At 41.7% G+C, this 19,252-nt stretch overlaps 1 protein-coding gene across 3 annotated transcripts; it reads left to right on the forward strand.

Annotated features, from left to right (window-relative positions):
- Positions 1-11,422: 11,422 nt before the first annotated feature.
- LOC308290868 (neurogenic locus notch homolog protein 2-like) lies at positions 11,423-18,152 on the forward strand. Of its 3 annotated transcripts, XM_080732781.1 has the most exons (6): positions 11,423-11,828; positions 12,784-12,878; positions 14,198-14,285; positions 14,622-14,762; positions 16,207-16,463; positions 17,419-18,152. In XM_080732781.1, the coding sequence occupies exons 3-6, from the start codon at positions 14,249-14,251 to the stop codon at positions 17,518-17,520; spliced, it is 537 nt and encodes a 178-aa protein (XP_080588907.1). In that variant the 5' UTR covers positions 11,423-11,828; positions 12,784-12,878; positions 14,198-14,248; the 3' UTR covers positions 17,521-18,152. The 3 variants fall into 3 exon arrangements, with proteins under 3 accessions (XP_080588907.1, XP_080588908.1, XP_080588906.1); XM_080732782.1 differs by lacking the exon at positions 11,423-11,828 and having other exon boundaries at positions 12,751-12,878; XM_080732780.1 differs by lacking the exons at positions 11,423-11,828; positions 12,784-12,878; positions 14,198-14,285 and having other exon boundaries at positions 14,302-14,762.
- The last annotated feature ends 1,100 nt before the right edge of the window (positions 18,153-19,252 follow it).

Here is a 19,252-nt window from a genome sequence, read left to right on the forward strand (position 1 = left end):
GTGACTCGTTTCAATCTAGTAGTTTGCTAGATTAGCCACAGACAGACAGACAGAAAACAGGCAGATGCTTGGCCTTCAGTCTGGCAGAGATAAAAATCACTTCACCACTGAACACCATATTGTTGTGATTTGTACCACTTCAATCACAAACTGAACACTAAGTTAATAGTTAATGATTGAATATGAACACGTCTTGTTTTATAGTAATTTGCACATATAACTTAGCATGAGATCACTTTGTCATGTTATAGTGTTATATATTGTATAGGAGGATTGACATACTGTGTGTGTGGAGGTCCAGGTTCATCACTGAAGAGAGGACCATGTCCTTTAGAGCGGTCACTCTTCATAGACACACAGCTGGGTGTTGGAGACTCTGCTCTGTGACTTCTGGAATCATACAATGTTTATACATTTATCATGAGAATGAAAAGGTCATTTTATTTGTATGAGAGAGTAGAACTGTTTTGGCTCTTCAATGTTGAAACCACAGGAAAAACTGTAAAAATAGCAATAGAAACAGTAATATGTGCGCGTGTGTGTGTGTGTGTGTGTGTGACTGTGTTTGAAAAGGCTCAGTGCAAACGTGATGACATGTTTCCAATAAAGGATGCTGATGGTTAACGTCTTGTGTCCTTAATGTTTGTACAGAACCAGACTGGGAACAGAACCCATGTAAATGACATGTGACACCATGACTGTCCAACATGACATGAGAATAAGTAGAACAGAAAGCATAATGTTTCCAGTTTTTTTACATGGATTTTTGAAGTGGTGGTCCTCTGAATTCATGACGTCACGTGCGCGCGTGCACATCACGTGCATGCGCATGTGTACGCAGATTTCTTATTATTTAGTTACATTTGTTTCAATTCATGTATTTTCCTTTAAGTTTAATATAAAATATCTTTACATAGACTTTACATGACTCATCCACACACAATAAAGTCTGCTAGCTCCTTTCCTCTCCCTCCGCTATGCAGCTCTGACAAAATGAGCGATTTAAACTCTTCCACGCTTGAGAAGTAAACAGATGAGAGACCGTTATAGGACCTTTACTTTATGGATAGAATGTTCACAGAAGGTAAGAAGTGTTCACGAACGGCAGAGCTTCCCCCCAATTGACTGATTGTGGATGACAAGTGTGAGGAACCTCATCTCGGAGCTGCATAGCGGAGGGAGAGGTTCCCAAAGGAGCTAAAAGTCTACAAAGAATGCAAGGCGAACATTCTGCCACTGTCATATTATAGTGTTATATTGTGTAGGAGGATTGACATACTGTGTGTGTGGAGGTCCAGGTTCATCACTGAAGAGAGGACCATGTCCTTTAGAGCGGTCACTCTTCATAGACACACAGCTGGGTGTTGGAGACTCTGCTCTGTGGATGTGATGTTTGTCAGCTTCCTTCTTGCTCTCCATGTTGCTCTTCATTAAACCTGTCAAGATTACAGTCAATAAAATAGAGAGAGAGAGAGAGAGAGAGAGAGAGAGAGAGAGAGAGAGAGATTAGTTGCCGACAACACATTTCTAGAACGGTGTCGGTAATATTTTCGATCTCATTCTGTATTATCAATATGCCATTGACATAGGATGATATGTTGAAATATTAACTGTGAGCTGCTATGAGGCAACAATATCATGATCATAAAGATGAGACTACAGTAGATGAACAACAATATCACCATCATAATGATGAGACTACAGTAGATGCAGATGCATGCAGTAGCTCTTGTCAACCAACAGGTGTCCTACTGCACCACAGAATTGAAATATCACAATAGAAGAACAGGGAGACATTCTGTTGGTAGACCTTTGAATATCATGTTAATAATACTATTGATTAACATACTTTACCCTGGTTAAAATAATGTTTCATTCACTAAACCAAGTCATGGACTGCTGGCAGCTTTGAGATGTCAGCTAGCTCAACAGTTCCTTTGGATTAAAATATTTAAAATATACAGTACATAGTTTTCTTGATTGCATTACAATTATTTTGATTCTAAAACTGTTAATTGTAACATTGCTTACTACATTCACAAACACTAAATACTCAAAAGGAAACCAACCAAACCACACCCTTAAAACAACTTCTCCCTCAAATAGTTTACAGTTTACAGTTTAGGCATTTAGCAGACGCTTTTAATCCAAAGCGATTTACAATAAGCAGATAATACATCACTATGATCAGTAAAGAAAAAGGGATTCTAAAAAAAACCTAAAAACAAATGCTAACTAGCTTCATGTATGGTCATTGAGTGTTTCAGTAGTGCTATGGGTTTTGGTAGAGTCTGAAAAGGTGAGTCATAGGCATATGCAGACATTAGGCAGCCTCCTCTTATATTCAAGCAGAGCAGACCATAGAAACTGGGATCAAGTCTATCTGCATGTTGCACATCTGGTCTGCAACGGAAACGCTCTGTGTTTGCATGTGTGGTCCATTCCACTAGCAGTGTGTGTGTGTGTGTGTGTGTGTGTGTGTGTGTGTGTGTGTGTGTGTGTGTGTGTGTGTGTGTGTGTGTGTGTGTGTGTGTTTGTCTACACTACAGAATAACAGGATACAGTAGGCGGGCTCCAGACCGGATGACACTGTTAACTCACAATGAAACCGACAAGGTTTCAGCCAAGTGGGAAAAGGCCGTCGAGTACAAAGCTGACGCGGCAGGTTTACCGTCATAAAATATCATAAATAATTATGCCAAATGCATGTGTCACTTATAGGGTTAAATAATCAACATAATGATGTAATAATGTTCTGCTCTGTCTAAATAAGTATTTTGCTGGTGACATCAATCATAAGATTCATAACCAGATTAACCACAGAGAACAAGTACAGACAGGCAGACTAGACAACAGGGAGTGGTAGCTTTAGTAGAAACCAGAAGCATAAAGTAGCCTATAAACTGTTCCTGTGAGAACCAAGTGGTTCTAGTAGTGAATATTAAAACAACAACACCTACTTTACGTTAGCTTTTGGTCCTTATTGTGTTTTGTTTTGTCTTCCTCACATGTTGTCCTCACTGTCAAGTTCACAGTTGTTGTCGTGTCTCAAAATGGCTCCCTGAGATACGCTGTGCACTTTCATTTCCTTATAATGTGACTTTGACCCGCCTCTACAGCTCTAGGGCTACAGTCAGTTAGATGATATCATGTCATCTATTCTCTACAGCTCTAGGGCTACAGTCAGTTAGATGATATCATGTCATCTATTCTCTACAGCTCTAGGGCTACAGTCAGTTAGATGATATCATGTCATCTATTCTCTACAGCTCTAGGGCTACAGTCAGTTAGATGATATCATGTCATCTATTCTCTACAGCTCTAGGGCTACAGTCAGTTAGATCAGTGGTTCTCAACCTGCGGGTCGGGACCCCCAAATTATTTGGGGGGGTCCCCAGACATTTAGCTAAATGTTAACATTGTTTTCTCTCTCAACAGTTAACAGACCAACATACATTATAACTTATAATGTATGTTGGTCTTATAATTTATAAGTGTATCTCACATTTAGAAAGTGACAATTTAAAGACTTTAAAGACCTTTTTAGTACCTCTGGTCAAACATTGGTCAAACTGTCAAATATTAGAGGCAGACATTGTGAAAATAGCAGATCTACATGCTCTGTGAGCTATTTTCACAATATGGAACAGATCGTGTCAAACTAAATGTAATGCCAACTGCCAACTCCTACAATTCCAAGTGCTTGTGCAGGGGGGTCCCCAGTTCAAATATGATTATTTGGGGGGTTGCGGCCTGAAAAGGTAGAGAACCACTGAATTAGATGATATCATGTCATCTATTCTACACAGAGGAACCAACACATAATAATAGTCAGGGAACGAGTTGGGCAAGTCCCACCATGTCTCATTCCAACCCCCAAGTTATTATGTTATGAGTAGCCTATGCTATGACTGTAGTCAGTGTTTAAACACACAATAGAAGATCATTGGGCTGACTGACGTGAGGACAGGTTTCACCCTGCATGAAAACAAGCTCAAATACAATGCCATGCATTTGTTGTCTTTTGTACTGTAGGCACACTAATAGCCCAGTGGTTCTCAACCTTTTCAGGCCACAACCCCCAAAATAATCATATTTTAACTGGGGACCCCCCTCACCCTGAACCATTACATTTTGTATAACACGGTTCTATTGTGACTATAGGATCTACATGCTCACAGCGTGTGTTGTGAGCATGTAGATCCTATAGTCACAATTTCTGCCTCTAATATTTGACAATCCATGCCAAACTTTGCACACAGACTCCTTGGCTGCCAAACCACAACATCCACCCCTCATTTCTCACATGCCCTCTTCTAGTGATTTTTTGCAAAACACATTTTTGGACACTGCTCCTACAGATTTGGCCCTAAAATCACGCAAAGCGGTACACGGTATCTCCAAAGTCATGTCATCAACATGGATCTGTCCCATTTCCCATATTCCCTCCTGATTGGCTACCATTGCCTTCTAAAGTTTGTGTATGTGACCTAAAAAAGTCCTTAAATTGTCACTTTAGAAATGTGCAGATACCCTCGATACACTTAAACTTTATGTTGGTTTGTTTACAGTTACAGTGAGAAAACAATGTTTCACATTAAGTTAATCATCTAGGGACCTCCCAAAATAATTTGGGGACATAAAGTACAGTCAGTGATTATAAACTAAAACATAAAGTACAGTCAGTGATTATAAACTAAAACATAAAGTACAGTCAGTGATTATAAACTAAAACATAAAGTGCAGTCAGTGATTATAAACTAAAACATAAAGTGCAGTCAGTGATTATAAACTATAAAACATAAAGTACAGTCAGTGATTATAAACTAAAACATAAAGTGCAGTCAGTGATTATAAACTAAAACATAAAGTACAGTCAGTGATTATAAACTAAAACATAAAGTACAGTCAGTGATTATAAACTAAAACATAAAGTGCAGTCAGTGATTATAAACTAAAACATAAAGTGCAGTCAGTGATTATAAACTAAAACATAAAGTACAGTCAGTGATTATAAACTAAAACATAAAGTACAGTCAGTGATTATAAACTAAAACATAAAGTGCAGTCAGTGATTATAAACTAAAACATAAAGTGCAGTCAGTGATTATAAACTAAAACATAAAGTGCAGTCAGTGATTACACTAAACAGGTAGCAGTCCCTCTGGAACCATCGATAATCCGTAGGCATATCGTGTTGTTGTGTTATCCAGTCTGTGTGTGTTTCCTTTCTGCACCGACTCTGTCTGTGACAAGCACTTTAAACACCTCCCCCCTCTCTCTCTCTCTCTCTCTCTCTCTCTCTCTCTCTCTCTCTCTCTCTCTCTCTCTCTCTCTCTCTCTCTCTCTCTCTCTCTCTCTCTCTCTCTCTCTCTCTCTCTCTCTCTCTCTCTCTCTCTCTCTCTCTCTCTCTCTCTCTCTCTCTCTCTCTCTCGCTTCTGGCAGTTGCACAATGCACATGGCCATGGGCCAACTCAACTGCTGCTGAAGACACGTGGTTTACAGTAAAGTAGAGAGGGAGGGAGGCAGGGAGATTTGGCACATCAAATCATTATGATTATGAATAGGCCTACCAGATAATAATAAACTAATGACAGAGTACAGCATCTTGCAATGGGCCTGGTGTACAAGATACACTACACCTCCAAGATACCCATGTACCTGACAAACTAAAGGTCAAGGATGTACACAATCACAACACCAGAGGCAGCTCCACTTATCATGTTCAACCTAGATTTATCACTAAATAAAAATGGTTGCACACTGCTGCGTTTTTCGTTGCGAAATGCGTTTTTCAGGGCAAGGAGAGAGAACCCCCATCTGTTGTTTTTAGTGCCCTGTTTTTTTATTTAATTTTCTGCTTTTGTAATAGATGTTATCCTATACAAAGTACTCTGTTCTATCCGTCTGTCTTTCAATGTTATATGAGATACATAAAGTGGTTCCTGTGTAATTAAGCCATAAAGCATACTAGGATCTCCTTTCACGTTGTTGACTTTGTGTAGCGTGACCACGAGACAACAACCGGGAGGCGAACCCGGGCCGCTACTTAACAGGGCACGTACGTTAACCAGTCAGCCAAAGAGCTGAGCTCGTTGGCGGGTGACCAACGCAGCACCCAGGAGCCTAATGTGACTTTGACCCGCCTCTACAGCTCTAGGGCTACAGTCAGTTAGATGATATCATGTCATCTATTCTCTACAGCTCTAGGGCTACAGTCAGTTAGATGATATCATGTCATCTATTCTACACAGAGGAACCAACACATAATAGTCAGGGAACGAGTTGGGCAAGTCCCACCATGTCTCATTCCAACTTTATGTTATGAGTAGCCTATGCTATGACTGTAGTCAGTGTAACCTAGGGCATTAACGACTTCTGAATTTTGCAATTCGACTCGACTCAGTAAAAACTTGAGTTGAAGTTGACTTTTTCATTTGATGACATCATCACATCACACACGACCCCCCAATTATTTTGGGGGGTCCCCAGATGATTAACTTAATATGAAACATTGTTTTCTCACTCGACTGTAAACAAACCAACATAAGGTTTAAGTAAGAGGGTATCTTCACATTTCTAAAGTGCCAATTTAAGGACTTTTTAATACTTCTAAAATTACAAATTAAACATTGTCCAAATTGTCAAATATATAGAGGCAGAAATTGTGTGTTGTGAGCTTGTAGATCTGCTATTTTTTTCACAATAGAAAGTATTTTATTTATTTTTTTCAACTTCGACGTTCTCTGGTGGGAGTCGACTTGTGTAATGAAGTCGACTGAGTCGACTTGACGACTTTTTCGTTAATGCCCTAGTGCCTATGCTATGACTGTAGTCAGTGTTTAAACACACAACCTTTTCAGGCCACAACCCCTAAAATAATCATATTTTAACTGGGGACCCCCCACCCTGAACCATTACATTGTGTATAACACGGTTCTATTGGGACAATAGCAGGCGGACTTTGCCATTTGCCCTGGGGGGGGCAGTCTTGAGCAACATGTCAATTGTCAACCGTTATTTGGAAGCACACCACAGCTCTCAGCCCAACAATGACTGCACGTCTTAATCATAGTGTTCATATGATATTGATCTTAATCATAGGATTCATATGATATTGATCTTAATCATAGGATTCATATGATATTGATCTTAATCATAGTATTCATATGATATTGATCTTAATCATAGGATTCATATGATATTGATCTTAATCATAGTATTCATATGATATTGATCTTAATCATAGTATTCATATGATATTGGCGAACACAACACAAGGCATAGAAAAGAAAGATCTCACAACAGTTTACTGTAACAAATAAAACAAATACAATTTACTGTGCCAGACTCTGCCACCGTTATTCCATATACAATAATACAGCGATCCAACACAGTTATAGACCACTATCTGGCAGGCACACAGCCTACATACACATACAGTATTATTAACATGAGCACACAACTGTCTGAAGCACAGCCTATATCAGTACTCACTGAGTGAACCAAATTATGCGCAGCCGTGCACGCACACGCATGCCCACACATAGACACACACACACACACACACACACACACACACACACACACAGTACAGTAAACAGTATACAGCAGGCTGTAAGTCATATTGAATCATTGTCTCACCTAGTGTAGAAGTAAACGCCTGTTCTTGCGTCCTGCATACATCCACAATCTTCTCAGGCGACAACTTTGCTGTTAAGTCATCCTCAATGTTCAGAATGGCAAGTGTTGTTGAGCGCAGCCAACATGGAATCCTCCTCATGGCAGAGAAACTCCTCTCTGTGGTAGCAGATCCAATTGGCAGAGTCAGTGCCAACTGTAGCATCTTGAACAGATTGGGATAGCTGTCCTTTTTAACTGTCTTTTTAAGATGGTCAAGGTCAAGTGAAACTGTTGTGCTTGACGAGGCGAGGCTTTCACCAGATCCATCTCTGCTCCAAGCAGGACAGGATGGATTTTCAGTGGCTGTGCATATCTTTCTAGGAGAGGTTGGACTCCGTTCTTGTCACATTTAAACACTGCTGCACATGCCTGTGCAAGTTCTATTGACTCCCCCGTGAACCGCCTGTCAAGTTCTGCGATCAGAGAATCCAATACGGGCAGATAAAGGTGTTGGCGAAATGTGTCACTCTCTGTCACACTCTGACTCACTTCTGTGACTGTCTCACTTTCATCATCCATTTGGCGTTGGCCCAAAGTAGACGTTATCAGGAAACCCGACAGGGAGGAGGGGGGTGGAGTCACTGGCCCTGCTGAAAAAACCAGCTAAAACCAGCTTAAGATGGTAGCTGGTTTTAGCTGGTTATAAGCTGGTATTAACTGGTCTTAGATGGTCTGAGGCTGGCCTGAGGCTGGTTTAGATGGTATACCAGGCTGGACAAGCTGGTCAGGCTGGTCCAGCTGGTTTGTCAGTGTAGTTGGTTATAGCTGGTCTAAGCTGGATTCAGCTGGTCTTTGATGGTCAGCCAGCTGGCTGGCTGGACAGACCAGCTAAGCAAAGCTGGTAGCTGGTCAAATGGGTGGACTGACCGGCAAAAGACCAGCTTACCAGCTGGACATAGCTGGTGACTGGTCAGAAGTCTGGATAGACCAGCAAAAGACCAGCTTACCAGCTGGACATAGCTGGTGACTGGTCAGAAGGCTGGATAGACCAGCAAAAGACCAGCTTAGCAGCTGGACATAGCTGGTGACTGGTCAGAAGGCTGGATAGACCAGCAAAAGACCAGCTTAGCAGCTGGACATAGCTGGTGACTGGTCAGAAGGCTGGATAGACCAGTGATAGGCTGGTCAAGTTTTCAGTGGTTCTCAACCTGTGGGTCGGGACCCCAGATGAGTCCATACACAAGTTACTAGATCAGTGGTTCTCAACCTGTGGGTCGGGACCCCAGATGAGTCCATACACAAGTTACTAGATCAGTGGTTCTCAACCTGTGGGTCGGGACCCCCAGGGGGGGTCCCAACATTATTTTGGGAGTTCCCCAGATGTTAAGCTCAATGTTAACATTGTTTTCTCACTCAACAGTAAACAGCATACAGTATAAGTGTATAGACATTTAGAGGGTAACATTTCTAAAATGACTATTCAACCTTTAAAATTAAAAAATAAAAAACAAAATAAACATTGTTGTCAAATATTAGAGGCAGAAATTGTGAAAATAGACGATCTGGTTGAGCATGTAGATCTGCAAGAGCCATATTAAACAAAATGTAATGCCTCAAGTCATACAACTCAAAATTATATATTATAGTTATATATTAACTATATTTATATAAATATATACTAGAAAAAAGCCCCCTGCGGGGGCCTGGCCCCTTTCCTATGCGAAAGTCCCCTGTACCCAGAGATGGATACAGTCCAGTGGGCAGCTAAGCAATACAAATTTAGGATAGCTCAACATTAAATATGCAGTTTTTTCCAAAATGCTAAATAGTGTAAATGGCAATCAATCCATCCATCCATCCATCCATCCATCTACATCCATCCATCCATCCACATCCATCCACATCCATCCATCCACATCCATCCATCCATCCATCCATCCATCCATCCACATCCATCCATCCATCCATCCATCCACATCCATCCATCCATCCATCCATCCACATCCATCCACATCCATCCATCCACATCCATCCATCCATCCATCCACATCCATCCATCCATCCACATCCATCCATCCATACATCCATACATCCATACATCCATACATCCATCCACATCCATCCATCCACATCCATCCATCCATCCACATCCATCCATCCATCCATCCATCCATCCATCCATCCACATCCATCCATCCATCCACATCCATCCATCCATCCACATCCATCCACATCCATCCATCCATCCATCCACATCCATCTATCCATCCATCCATCCATCCAAATCCATCCATCCATCCATCCATCCATCCACATCCATCCATCCACATCCATCCACATCCATCCATCCATCCATCCATCCACATCCATCCATCCATCCATCCACATCCATCCATCCACATCCATCCATCCACATCCATCCATCCATCCATCCACATCCATCCATCCATATCCATCCATCCACATCCATCCATCCACATCCATCCATCCATCCATCCATCCATATCCATCCATCCACATCCATCCATCCACATCCATCCATCCATCCATCCATCCATCCATCCACATCCATCCATCCATCCATCCATCCACATCCATCCATCCATCCATCCATCCATCCATCCATCCATCCACATCCATCCATCCATCCATCCATCCATCCACATCCATCCATCCACATCCATCCATCCATCCATCCATCCATCCATCCATCCATCCATCCATTCATACTCTACTGTACCTTACTGTAATCTACTTTACCTTACTGTACTGTACTTTTCTGTACTGTACTGTACCTTGCTGTACTGTACTGTACTTTACCTTACTGTACTTTACTGTACCCCCCCCCCCTCTCTCTCTCTCTCTCTCTCTCTCTCTCTGTGTGTGTGTGTGTGTGTGTGTGTGTGTGCATCTGACCCCCCCCCCCTTCCCTCTTGTAACCTGAGACGTTGGTGATGATAATGACACTCCACTCCCAACTAAGGATTGCGCAATATATGCCGCCTACAGGCCAAAATGTGGGGAAAAATTGTAAACATTTTGGGATTATGAGAAGTAGAGACACATCTGAATGTGATAAAGTTGATGTTGGGCAAGGTACATGCGTTATTGATTTTTGTATTATGTTTTTTAGACAAACTGCTGAACGTGGAGTTACAGATGGAAACACACACACACACACACACACACACACACACACACACACACACACACACACACACACACACACACACACACACTATTTTTTGGTGCAGTTCTGATTATGTAGTGGGATTATATTATATTTATATTATATGAAACATTTGGGGTAGAGGTTCTGCTCTGGACACACACACACACACACACACACACACACACACACACACACACACACACACACACACACACACACACACACACACACACGAAAATCCAGGGAGTGCGTTTGCACAGCCAGGGTGCAAAACGTCTCGGCCATGCCTTTCGGCCTGGTGGAGACAATCAGGAGTCTCCTGCTAAAAATCTATCTAGCCTGACTGGCCTTGCTGGAAATAGTATTTTACATCACTTTCTCAATGACTATGATCCATTCCCTTATTTTTTATTATTTTCCTCTACACATAAGGATAGACTTGAGACATATCACTAATTCAGGGAAATTATATAGGCTTCTAGAAATTATGTATTTATTTTACATTTCTTGTATGTGACATAAAATATGTATAATAAATTATGATTATTATAATTATTATTATAATATCATTAAGACAACATGCATCCATTAATGCATCCATCCATTCATTATAAAGAAAACTCCCTTCCTGGATGAAGCCAAAGCAGAACTTAGAACAATAGAAGAAAAAGGAAAAGAAAAAAAGCAGTCACACAGTGACAGAATCATAGGACAGAAGAATGCATTGGAGAGCATTCTGTGCGAGCTGCGTTGCTGTGGTTACAGACAGAACAGATCTAAAGATCTACAACGCTGCGCAATTCGACGCGTTGTGAGCTTGTAGATCTGTTCTTTTTTTGCACGCGACACGCCCGGTGCATTCTAGGTTGCTTATCCGAGAGGAGGCGCCAAGATTCGCTCGCGCTGCTCTGCTGTCTCTAGTCATTGTCAACAGAGTTGTGATGTTGCGTTGCGCTGCTGGATGCAATAAACACAGCAATAAACCGGATTCAGAGAAGATAGAAGAAAGGAGAACAGAAGCGGACATCTTAAGGTGAGTTTTGACACACAGAAATACTATTAATATAGCCCTGAAACATGACGGTCAGTCAGTGCAGAACCCCTTTTTTCGCTAGCATAAAGCGCTAGCGCGATGCTAACGGGAGTTCGTAAAAGGGGCTACAATGCTGGAATTGTCTTGAGTTTATTTATACAATAGGTCTACTTTGAATTACGTGTGTGTGTGTGTGTGTGTGTGTGTGTGTGTGTGTGTGTGTGTGTGTGTGTGTGTGTGTGTGTGTGTGTGTGTGAGAGTGAGAGTGAGAGTGAGAGTGAGAGAGAGTGAGAGATACTGCATTTCATCGTGTGGCTTTGATAGCTTGCTCATAATAATAATACACCCATTCTGTTGTGTTTGTTTAGGTCAGGGGTCTTCAACAGGGGGTCCGCGACCCCTAGGGGGTCCGCGGAGGTACTGCAGGGCCAGGGGGTCCGCGAAATTATTGCTTTAAAAAAAAAAAAAAAAAAAGATTATATATATATTTTTTTTTTACAATAAATCATGACTATCCATTTTGAATAGCTTGAATACATGACTACTATGCATTTGACAGATTGTTGATATTATTGACATTGGTTCTCAGTATGTTTAGAAATGGTAGTGGTACGGCCCACCCTGCTCGCTGTAACTTGTACATGTTTAAAATAAAATAAAAAATATGGCTCCCTGCTCCATCTCCCCATCAGTTTGGGGGTCCCCGGCCTGAAAACGTTGAAGACCCCTGGTTTAGGTAATACATTATTTGTTTTGTGTTCTTAACTAGGCTATTTAACTGTGTAAAATGACTTGAGTTTCCATAATAAGCCATTTTGTGCCAAGTTTGTCATCCATAAAGTGTCAGTCACGATAGTTTACTTATTTCTAAAAATTCTATTTCATTTCTGATCCACATAGGGTGTGGTCACTGTGGTGGTGTGGGTTGCATACAAAATATTCCCTCTTTGTCAAGGAGCAAGCGGTGAAATTTTTGGGACAGCTGTCCTGAAAACCACAGGATTTGCTGAAAAACATCAGCTTTCACCCCAACGCAACTGAAACTGAGAGGTATGTTTGGTGAAAAAGTCAGCATTATGATGTTGTCTCGGCTGCACAATATTTCAACCAGAAATACACATTTGCTGCCGAGCCAAACAAACAAAGCTATGACAAAACCGAACGGCAAACGGGTCACAGTGTCACCTTAAAAAAAATAACTACAGCCATGCATAGAAGCCTGTTATTAGTTTGATTAATAATCAGCAGCCGCATAACAGCGTTCTCTCACGGGCCACGGCATGTAAACACGGTGGTGATTCGGCTCGGAACGAGTCAACGACCATTGAAAATACTAATATGATAAACACCAAATACGAAGAAAGTAACTACCCTAAAATCTAAAGAACTGTCTGACTTGTGACTTGAAGTTGTGAGAGAGAACCAGATAACAGACACCACAGTGAGTGTAACTGCAGGTGGTCTGCTGACGAAGTGTCTGCTCTCTGGCTGCAAGTACAGCGAAACCACGGCCCACTGATACAAATCTATATAAAACAAACATTAATATTAATTAGATATGCCTACATCACGCCACACAAGTAGAATGGAGTGAGCACATATGCAATGAGTGGCTTTCTTTTCTACACAGAAACTGGAAGTACACAGAAATAGTTACAGAAACAGCAGAAAGCTTTGAATCCACAAGCCTATGGGCAAACCATATCATTGCTCCCTTTGCCATGTTTCTATTGTATTATACTTTGGAATGAAGTGAGTGGACGGATGGATGGATGGATGGATGGATGAGGGGTTTCTGTTGCTATTCTTACAGAACGCCTTTGTTGTTTAGAGCAGTGGTTCTCAACCTGTGGGTCGGGACCACCATAATTATTTTGGGGGGGTCCCCAGATGATTAAATTAATGTATATTTCTAATGTGACAATTTAAGGACTTTTTAATACCTCTGAAATGACAAATTAAACATTGGTCAAATTGTAAAATATAAGAGGCTGAAATTTTGAAAATAGCCGATCTACATGCTCACATCGCCTCGAGCGTTGAGAGCATATAGATCTGCTATTTTCACATACAAAATGTAATTCCTCAACTCTTAGTGCTTGTCAGGATGAGGGGTCCCCAGGTAAATTATATGATTATTTGGGGGTCGCGGCCTGAAAAGTTTGGGAACCACTGGTTTAGAGGGCTCCTTTGATAAAACAATCACGTTGCTCTGTGTGCGTGCGCACGCACGCACGCACGCACGCACGCACACACACACACACACACACACACACACACACACACACACACACACACACACACACACACACACACACACACAGTATATGTTGTAGCTTGAAATGAAAGCGCTGATTCTCTCTGCTTAGGAACTTTAAGACCCAGGACGGGGCCCTTATCGATGGAGGCAGGAGTCAGAGATGGTTGGAGGAGGAGGTTCCACCCAAGAAACCACAGGTGAGAAGAATGGAACAGAAACTTTACTTGTGAACACTTGGCTTTCGCTTCACATTGGTAGAATAAGTGAAATAAAAATAGACAATAAAACGCAACATGACCATGGACAAAAACATTGCTAACCATCCAGTATATATTCTAGCCCATAAATACTATACAGAACGTCAAAATCACCCCCAGTGTGAAGTGCGTTAATTTCATTAAGCGTCCCGCGAACCTTGGCCAATTTGACCTTGGCCATACAAACAGACACCAATTGACCAATGACAGTCCGGACAGACACAGGACAAACAGACAAAGCCATGTGTACTAAAGCGTATTTAAAACCCCTGCCAGATGGAAGACAGGCCTCTGCTGCCCAGCATGGATGGAGGAGAGAGTGGACGCTGCAGCAAGGCAAGGCTGCTGACCTCTTCCTCACCCGACCTCAGGCCGACCTGGACTCAGATTGTCTGGGTGTCAATGTCAAAGGACCGGGTATGGCTTATTGTTTTGACTGCTTCTTTTGTGTGTGTGTGTGTGTGTGTGTGTGTGTGTGTGTGTGTGTGTGTGTGTGTGTGTGTGTGTGTGTGTGTGTGTGTGTGTGTGTGTGTGTGTGTGTGTGTGTGTGTGTGTGTGTGTGTGTGTGTGTGTGTGTGTGTGTGTGTGTGTGTGTGTGTGTGAGAGACTGTGTGAGTGTGTGATTCATATTTTATTGGATTTTTGAACAACACAACATAACCAAATACCTACACAAGAGTCCAAAACAAAAACAGCTAAAAATAAAAAGGGAAGGAGGATTTCTATGCTATGCTATCCATACAAATAGAAACACTTGTCATTACAATCCATTAACATGGAGAAGAAATCTTTCCCACATCAGGTGGAACTGGTCTATTCTGCCCCCTTTTTTTATTTCTTCTTCACTGTTGTTCTTCTCTCGGTCTAATACGGCCATTTACAAAATAATACACATTCAGTAAGGATATTGTCAGCACTTTGGATGTTGGTTGGTTTTAATACAGTTGGCTCAATCGCCATGAACTTGAATTTGTTTTTGGATAGTTCATTTTATTGTAAATTTGGGTGTCCGACACACTGACTAAAGCAAGGGGTAAACTACATGCCTCTCAGCACTCCCACCTTGCTGGTTGGGGCACCAGTTCAGAGAGGAGTAGAATCATGAGGGATAGCATCCGTTATGCACACCTCACTGACAGGTGAAAATAAACGATCAGTGACTCCATGTGCATCGGAGGATGCATGTAGTTGTATACGTGCTCCGCAAGACCAACAGTAGGGGTTAGAAGCAACAGGGAGTGTGTAGTGCATACATGGAAAACCAGCGACACATTTTAAATTAAATCAAAGTGTTACAGCTCAAAATGTGTTGCAGCACGACGCGTTTTGAGCTTGTAGATCGGCTATTTTTGCTTCTTTTGTATGAGATACTAGAATGACAAAGTAGGACGTAGCAATATGCAATGTGGCCCTCTGGAGTGACAGTGGAAATATAGTGGCCCTCTCAATCATCAAAGTTGCCCACCCCTGGTGTAGTGCATAGTTCAAAGGGAACTGGGAGAATGACTCCCAATTCGTCAATTGGGGAGAACAGAATAGTTTACATTTTGAAGGTTTGGAAATAAATAGAAAATGTACTGTAAAGCTGGTTGCACACTGCTGCGTTTTTTCTTTGCGAAATACTTTTTTTCAGGGCAAAGACAGAGAGAGAGAGCAAGGGACCCTGTGGTCGAAAAATAAATACGAATTGGGCACGAGTGTGCAATCGTGATTAACATAACGTGAGGTTGATTTCTTTATTTAAGTGCTCTGAAATTCGCTCCTATATTCGGCAGAAAAAACACAGCAGTGTGTAACGACCTTAACTCCTCCAGATGAACCCCGGCTGAACCATGTATCCCTCTGTTATCCTCTCCCCCAGACAGCATCATCCCGCTGATGCTGGCGTCTCTGCGTACCGGAGGAAGCTCAGAGTGCGGCCTGCACGGCGAGGAGGAGAGCGGAGGCGACGAGCCGGGCCCCAGCATCATCTCGGACCTCATCACCCAGAGTGCCACGCTGGCGGTGCAGACCGACCACACGGGAGAGCGCAGATGCCGCCAAGAGGCTGCTGGACCACATGGGCAGAACCCCGCTGCACGTCGCCGTGTCCGCCGACGCATGCAGGGAGTCTTCCAGGTGAGAGAATAGCATAGGAATTCCATGTTGAACTAACATCGTGATTACAGTTTTATTATGCAAAACCGCTTATGCTTACTAGATCAGGGGTCTTCAACGTTTTCAGGCCAAGGGCCCCTTAGTTGAGGGAGAGATGAAGCAGGGACCCCCCCAAACCTTTTCATAGATTCCATATAGTTTCATAATTTGACAGCACAATCATCAGTGTATTTTGGATTCATGTAAAACATTTTTTTTTTTTTAGATATTTAACCACTTGAGCCTGCTATTGTAGATATGCTATTTTTGCTTCTTTTGAATTGGAATCGTGAAATGTAACACTTTGATTTAGTTTAAAATGTGTTTAGTTATACTCATGTTAACTTAACGAAGTTAAATACAAATATGTTGGACATTAAAAAAAACTACACTTTTTCATGGGCAGATGTGACTTATAGACCTACAAACGCTTGCACTTTTTCAGACCTGTAATTAATTTGCTCTGTGATCTCTTCCTTTGGGTACATTGGGCACACTGTGCGTGTACTGCTACCTGTGAATTGCAAACTAGTTTATTATTTAGTGTACACTTTGTATTTTTGGAGTTTTTAGGTATCTGTTTGTGTATCATGGATGTTCTATTTTTGTTGTGATGTCTTGTAAGTTGTATGTAAGCAAGGATTGTGTAATTTTTTATTTCTGCCTCTTGGCCAGGTCACACTCGAAAAAGAGATCATGTCTCAATGTGTTTTTATCTGGTTAAATAAAATAAAAAATAAAATAAAAATAGGTGCTGGTGTAAATAGTAACAAAGAAATTGACAGCTTATTGTGTCTAAAATTACATATTTAGCCACTTGTACGCACTAAAATCGATAAAACAATAGAGGTAAATGAAAACATTTTAATACTCATCTTTTCTTTCCTCTAATTATATATTTTTTTGTTGGTGGGGATTGTTGTTTGTTTTCTTTCAGACTGATTCCAGTGGTAGCTGCAGGAGAAGACCATTAATGCAGAAGATCTTACAAGAGGAAGACGGCTATGGGGAGATTCATTTCAGAAAAAAGGACATCTAAAGAAAGGACAATAGACAAAAGATGTAGAGGCGCTGCAGATATCTCACCCTGGACAATGGCAATGGTTGCGTTATCACCGCAAAGTTCAATGAACTACAGAGAGAATGCAGACTGCAGCAGGCCTGGGCCAGAACTATCCACCCACAAACACAACTGGGCCGCAACTATCCACACACAAACTCATGTATGTGACTTAACGCTCATAGCTACTTCTATGAATGCAAAATGCTACAGATCCATGGGAAAAAAAGGGAGAGTCCTCATTTACTTGCTGTGGAAGTAACTCCCGATGGAATAATCATTGGTCATAACTGCTCATGTACTGACAAATGTATGTGAAGATGCTGCTCCATAAAGCTTTAACCCATTCAGGCCGGGTACACATTTTAGTGTATGGGAGGGGCTTACAGTACATGTACAGTATGTTGCAACATATTTGTTTTTGTAGGCTAATTTCTGATTTAGGAGGTTAGGCCTAAATGGGTTAAACCAAATTAGGTATGAAATTTGACGAGCACAACTGTTCTCACAGATCTTGAAGTTTATGTATTTATTTGTTATTTATTTATGAATGTTGTTTTTGAGGTTCTTTGTAAGCTGTGTTAAATAAATGTATGTATGTATGAAATTGATATATGATTTTGCTCACTTTTATATACTGTTTTTATATGGCATGTGCTGTGAGAACCTGGCTGAAATTCACCATGACCATGCATCCTTTCCAGGCAAAGTTAATGTACCTACCAGCTTAAACCAGCCTAGACCAGCTACCAGCTAATAATACCAGTTTAAACCATCTACCAGCATAGACCAGCTAAACCTGAACCATCTTAGACCAGCTAATAATACCAGCTATACCAGCTACCAGCTTTAACCAGCTTTGACCAGCTAAACCTAAACCAGCTTTGACCAGCTAATAATACCAGCTTAAACCAGCTACCAGCTAAACCAAAACCAGCTAATAACACCAGCTTAAACCAGCATAGACCAGCTAAACCTACCAGCATAAAGCTGGTCAAAAAGCAAGATGGCGGTGAAAACCTACCCTTAAGCTGGTCCAGCTAAGACCAGCAAAAAGTAGCTGGTTTTAGCTGGACCAGCTTAAGCTGGTCTTAGCTGGTTTTTTCAGCAGGGGGAGTGGTCTGCAGTTGGGCCAGGGGCAGGGGCTGCTGCTGCTTCAGCATCCTCCTCAGTTACAGTCACCGCCGCCACGTCTTTCACCTTGTCCTCGCTGAACTTTATCACTGATTCCCACACCGTGCTCCACGTATCAGTGTTTGCCTGCCTCAGAGATTTGAAGTGAGCTTTTAGATTTTCTGCAGCCTGGCAGAGCGTGGAGTTGCTGGACTGCAGGGCCTTGTGTGTAACGTGGATCACACGCAGTATATCCTCAGATAAAACCAGACATGCAATGAATGACATTCTTGTCATGTGTTCATTTAGGCCAGTGGCATCAACAGCCCATCTCCCTCCCTCATCACTAATGTCTTTTAGGCACCCAGTGATAGCAGAGTAGTGGGTTTTAACTGCATGCACGGCCCTCCACTTCCATGCCCATCTCGTCTCACTGGGCTGTACCATTTCCTTTTTTTCATGTGCAGTGATTTCTGGATTTCAATACATTTATGGTGATTTGACGGTTGTGCAAATACAGAGAACAGTTTATCAATAACGTTCAGGAATGTTTTCACGCTGCGATTGACAGTGCAACACTCTACAAGCACCAGATTTA

The sequence above is a fragment of the Nannobrachium achirus genome (genome assembly GCF_963921795.1).
Source record: "Nannobrachium achirus genome assembly, chromosome: 1".
Lineage (NCBI taxonomy): Eukaryota > Metazoa > Chordata > Actinopteri > Myctophiformes > Myctophidae > Nannobrachium > Nannobrachium achirus.

Coding starts and splice junctions, on each gene's coding strand:
- LOC308290868 (XM_080732780.1), top strand. CDS start 14,549: ATGACAGTCCGGACAGACACAGGACAAACAGACAAAGCCATGTGTACT. Junction 14,763..16,206: donor TGTCAATGTCAAAGGACCGG/GTATGGCTTATT, acceptor CCTCTCCCCCAG/ACAGCATCATCCCGCTGATG. Junction 16,464..17,418: donor GCATGCAGGGAGTCTTCCAG/GTGAGAGAATAG, acceptor GTTTTCTTTCAG/ACTGATTCCAGTGGTAGCTG.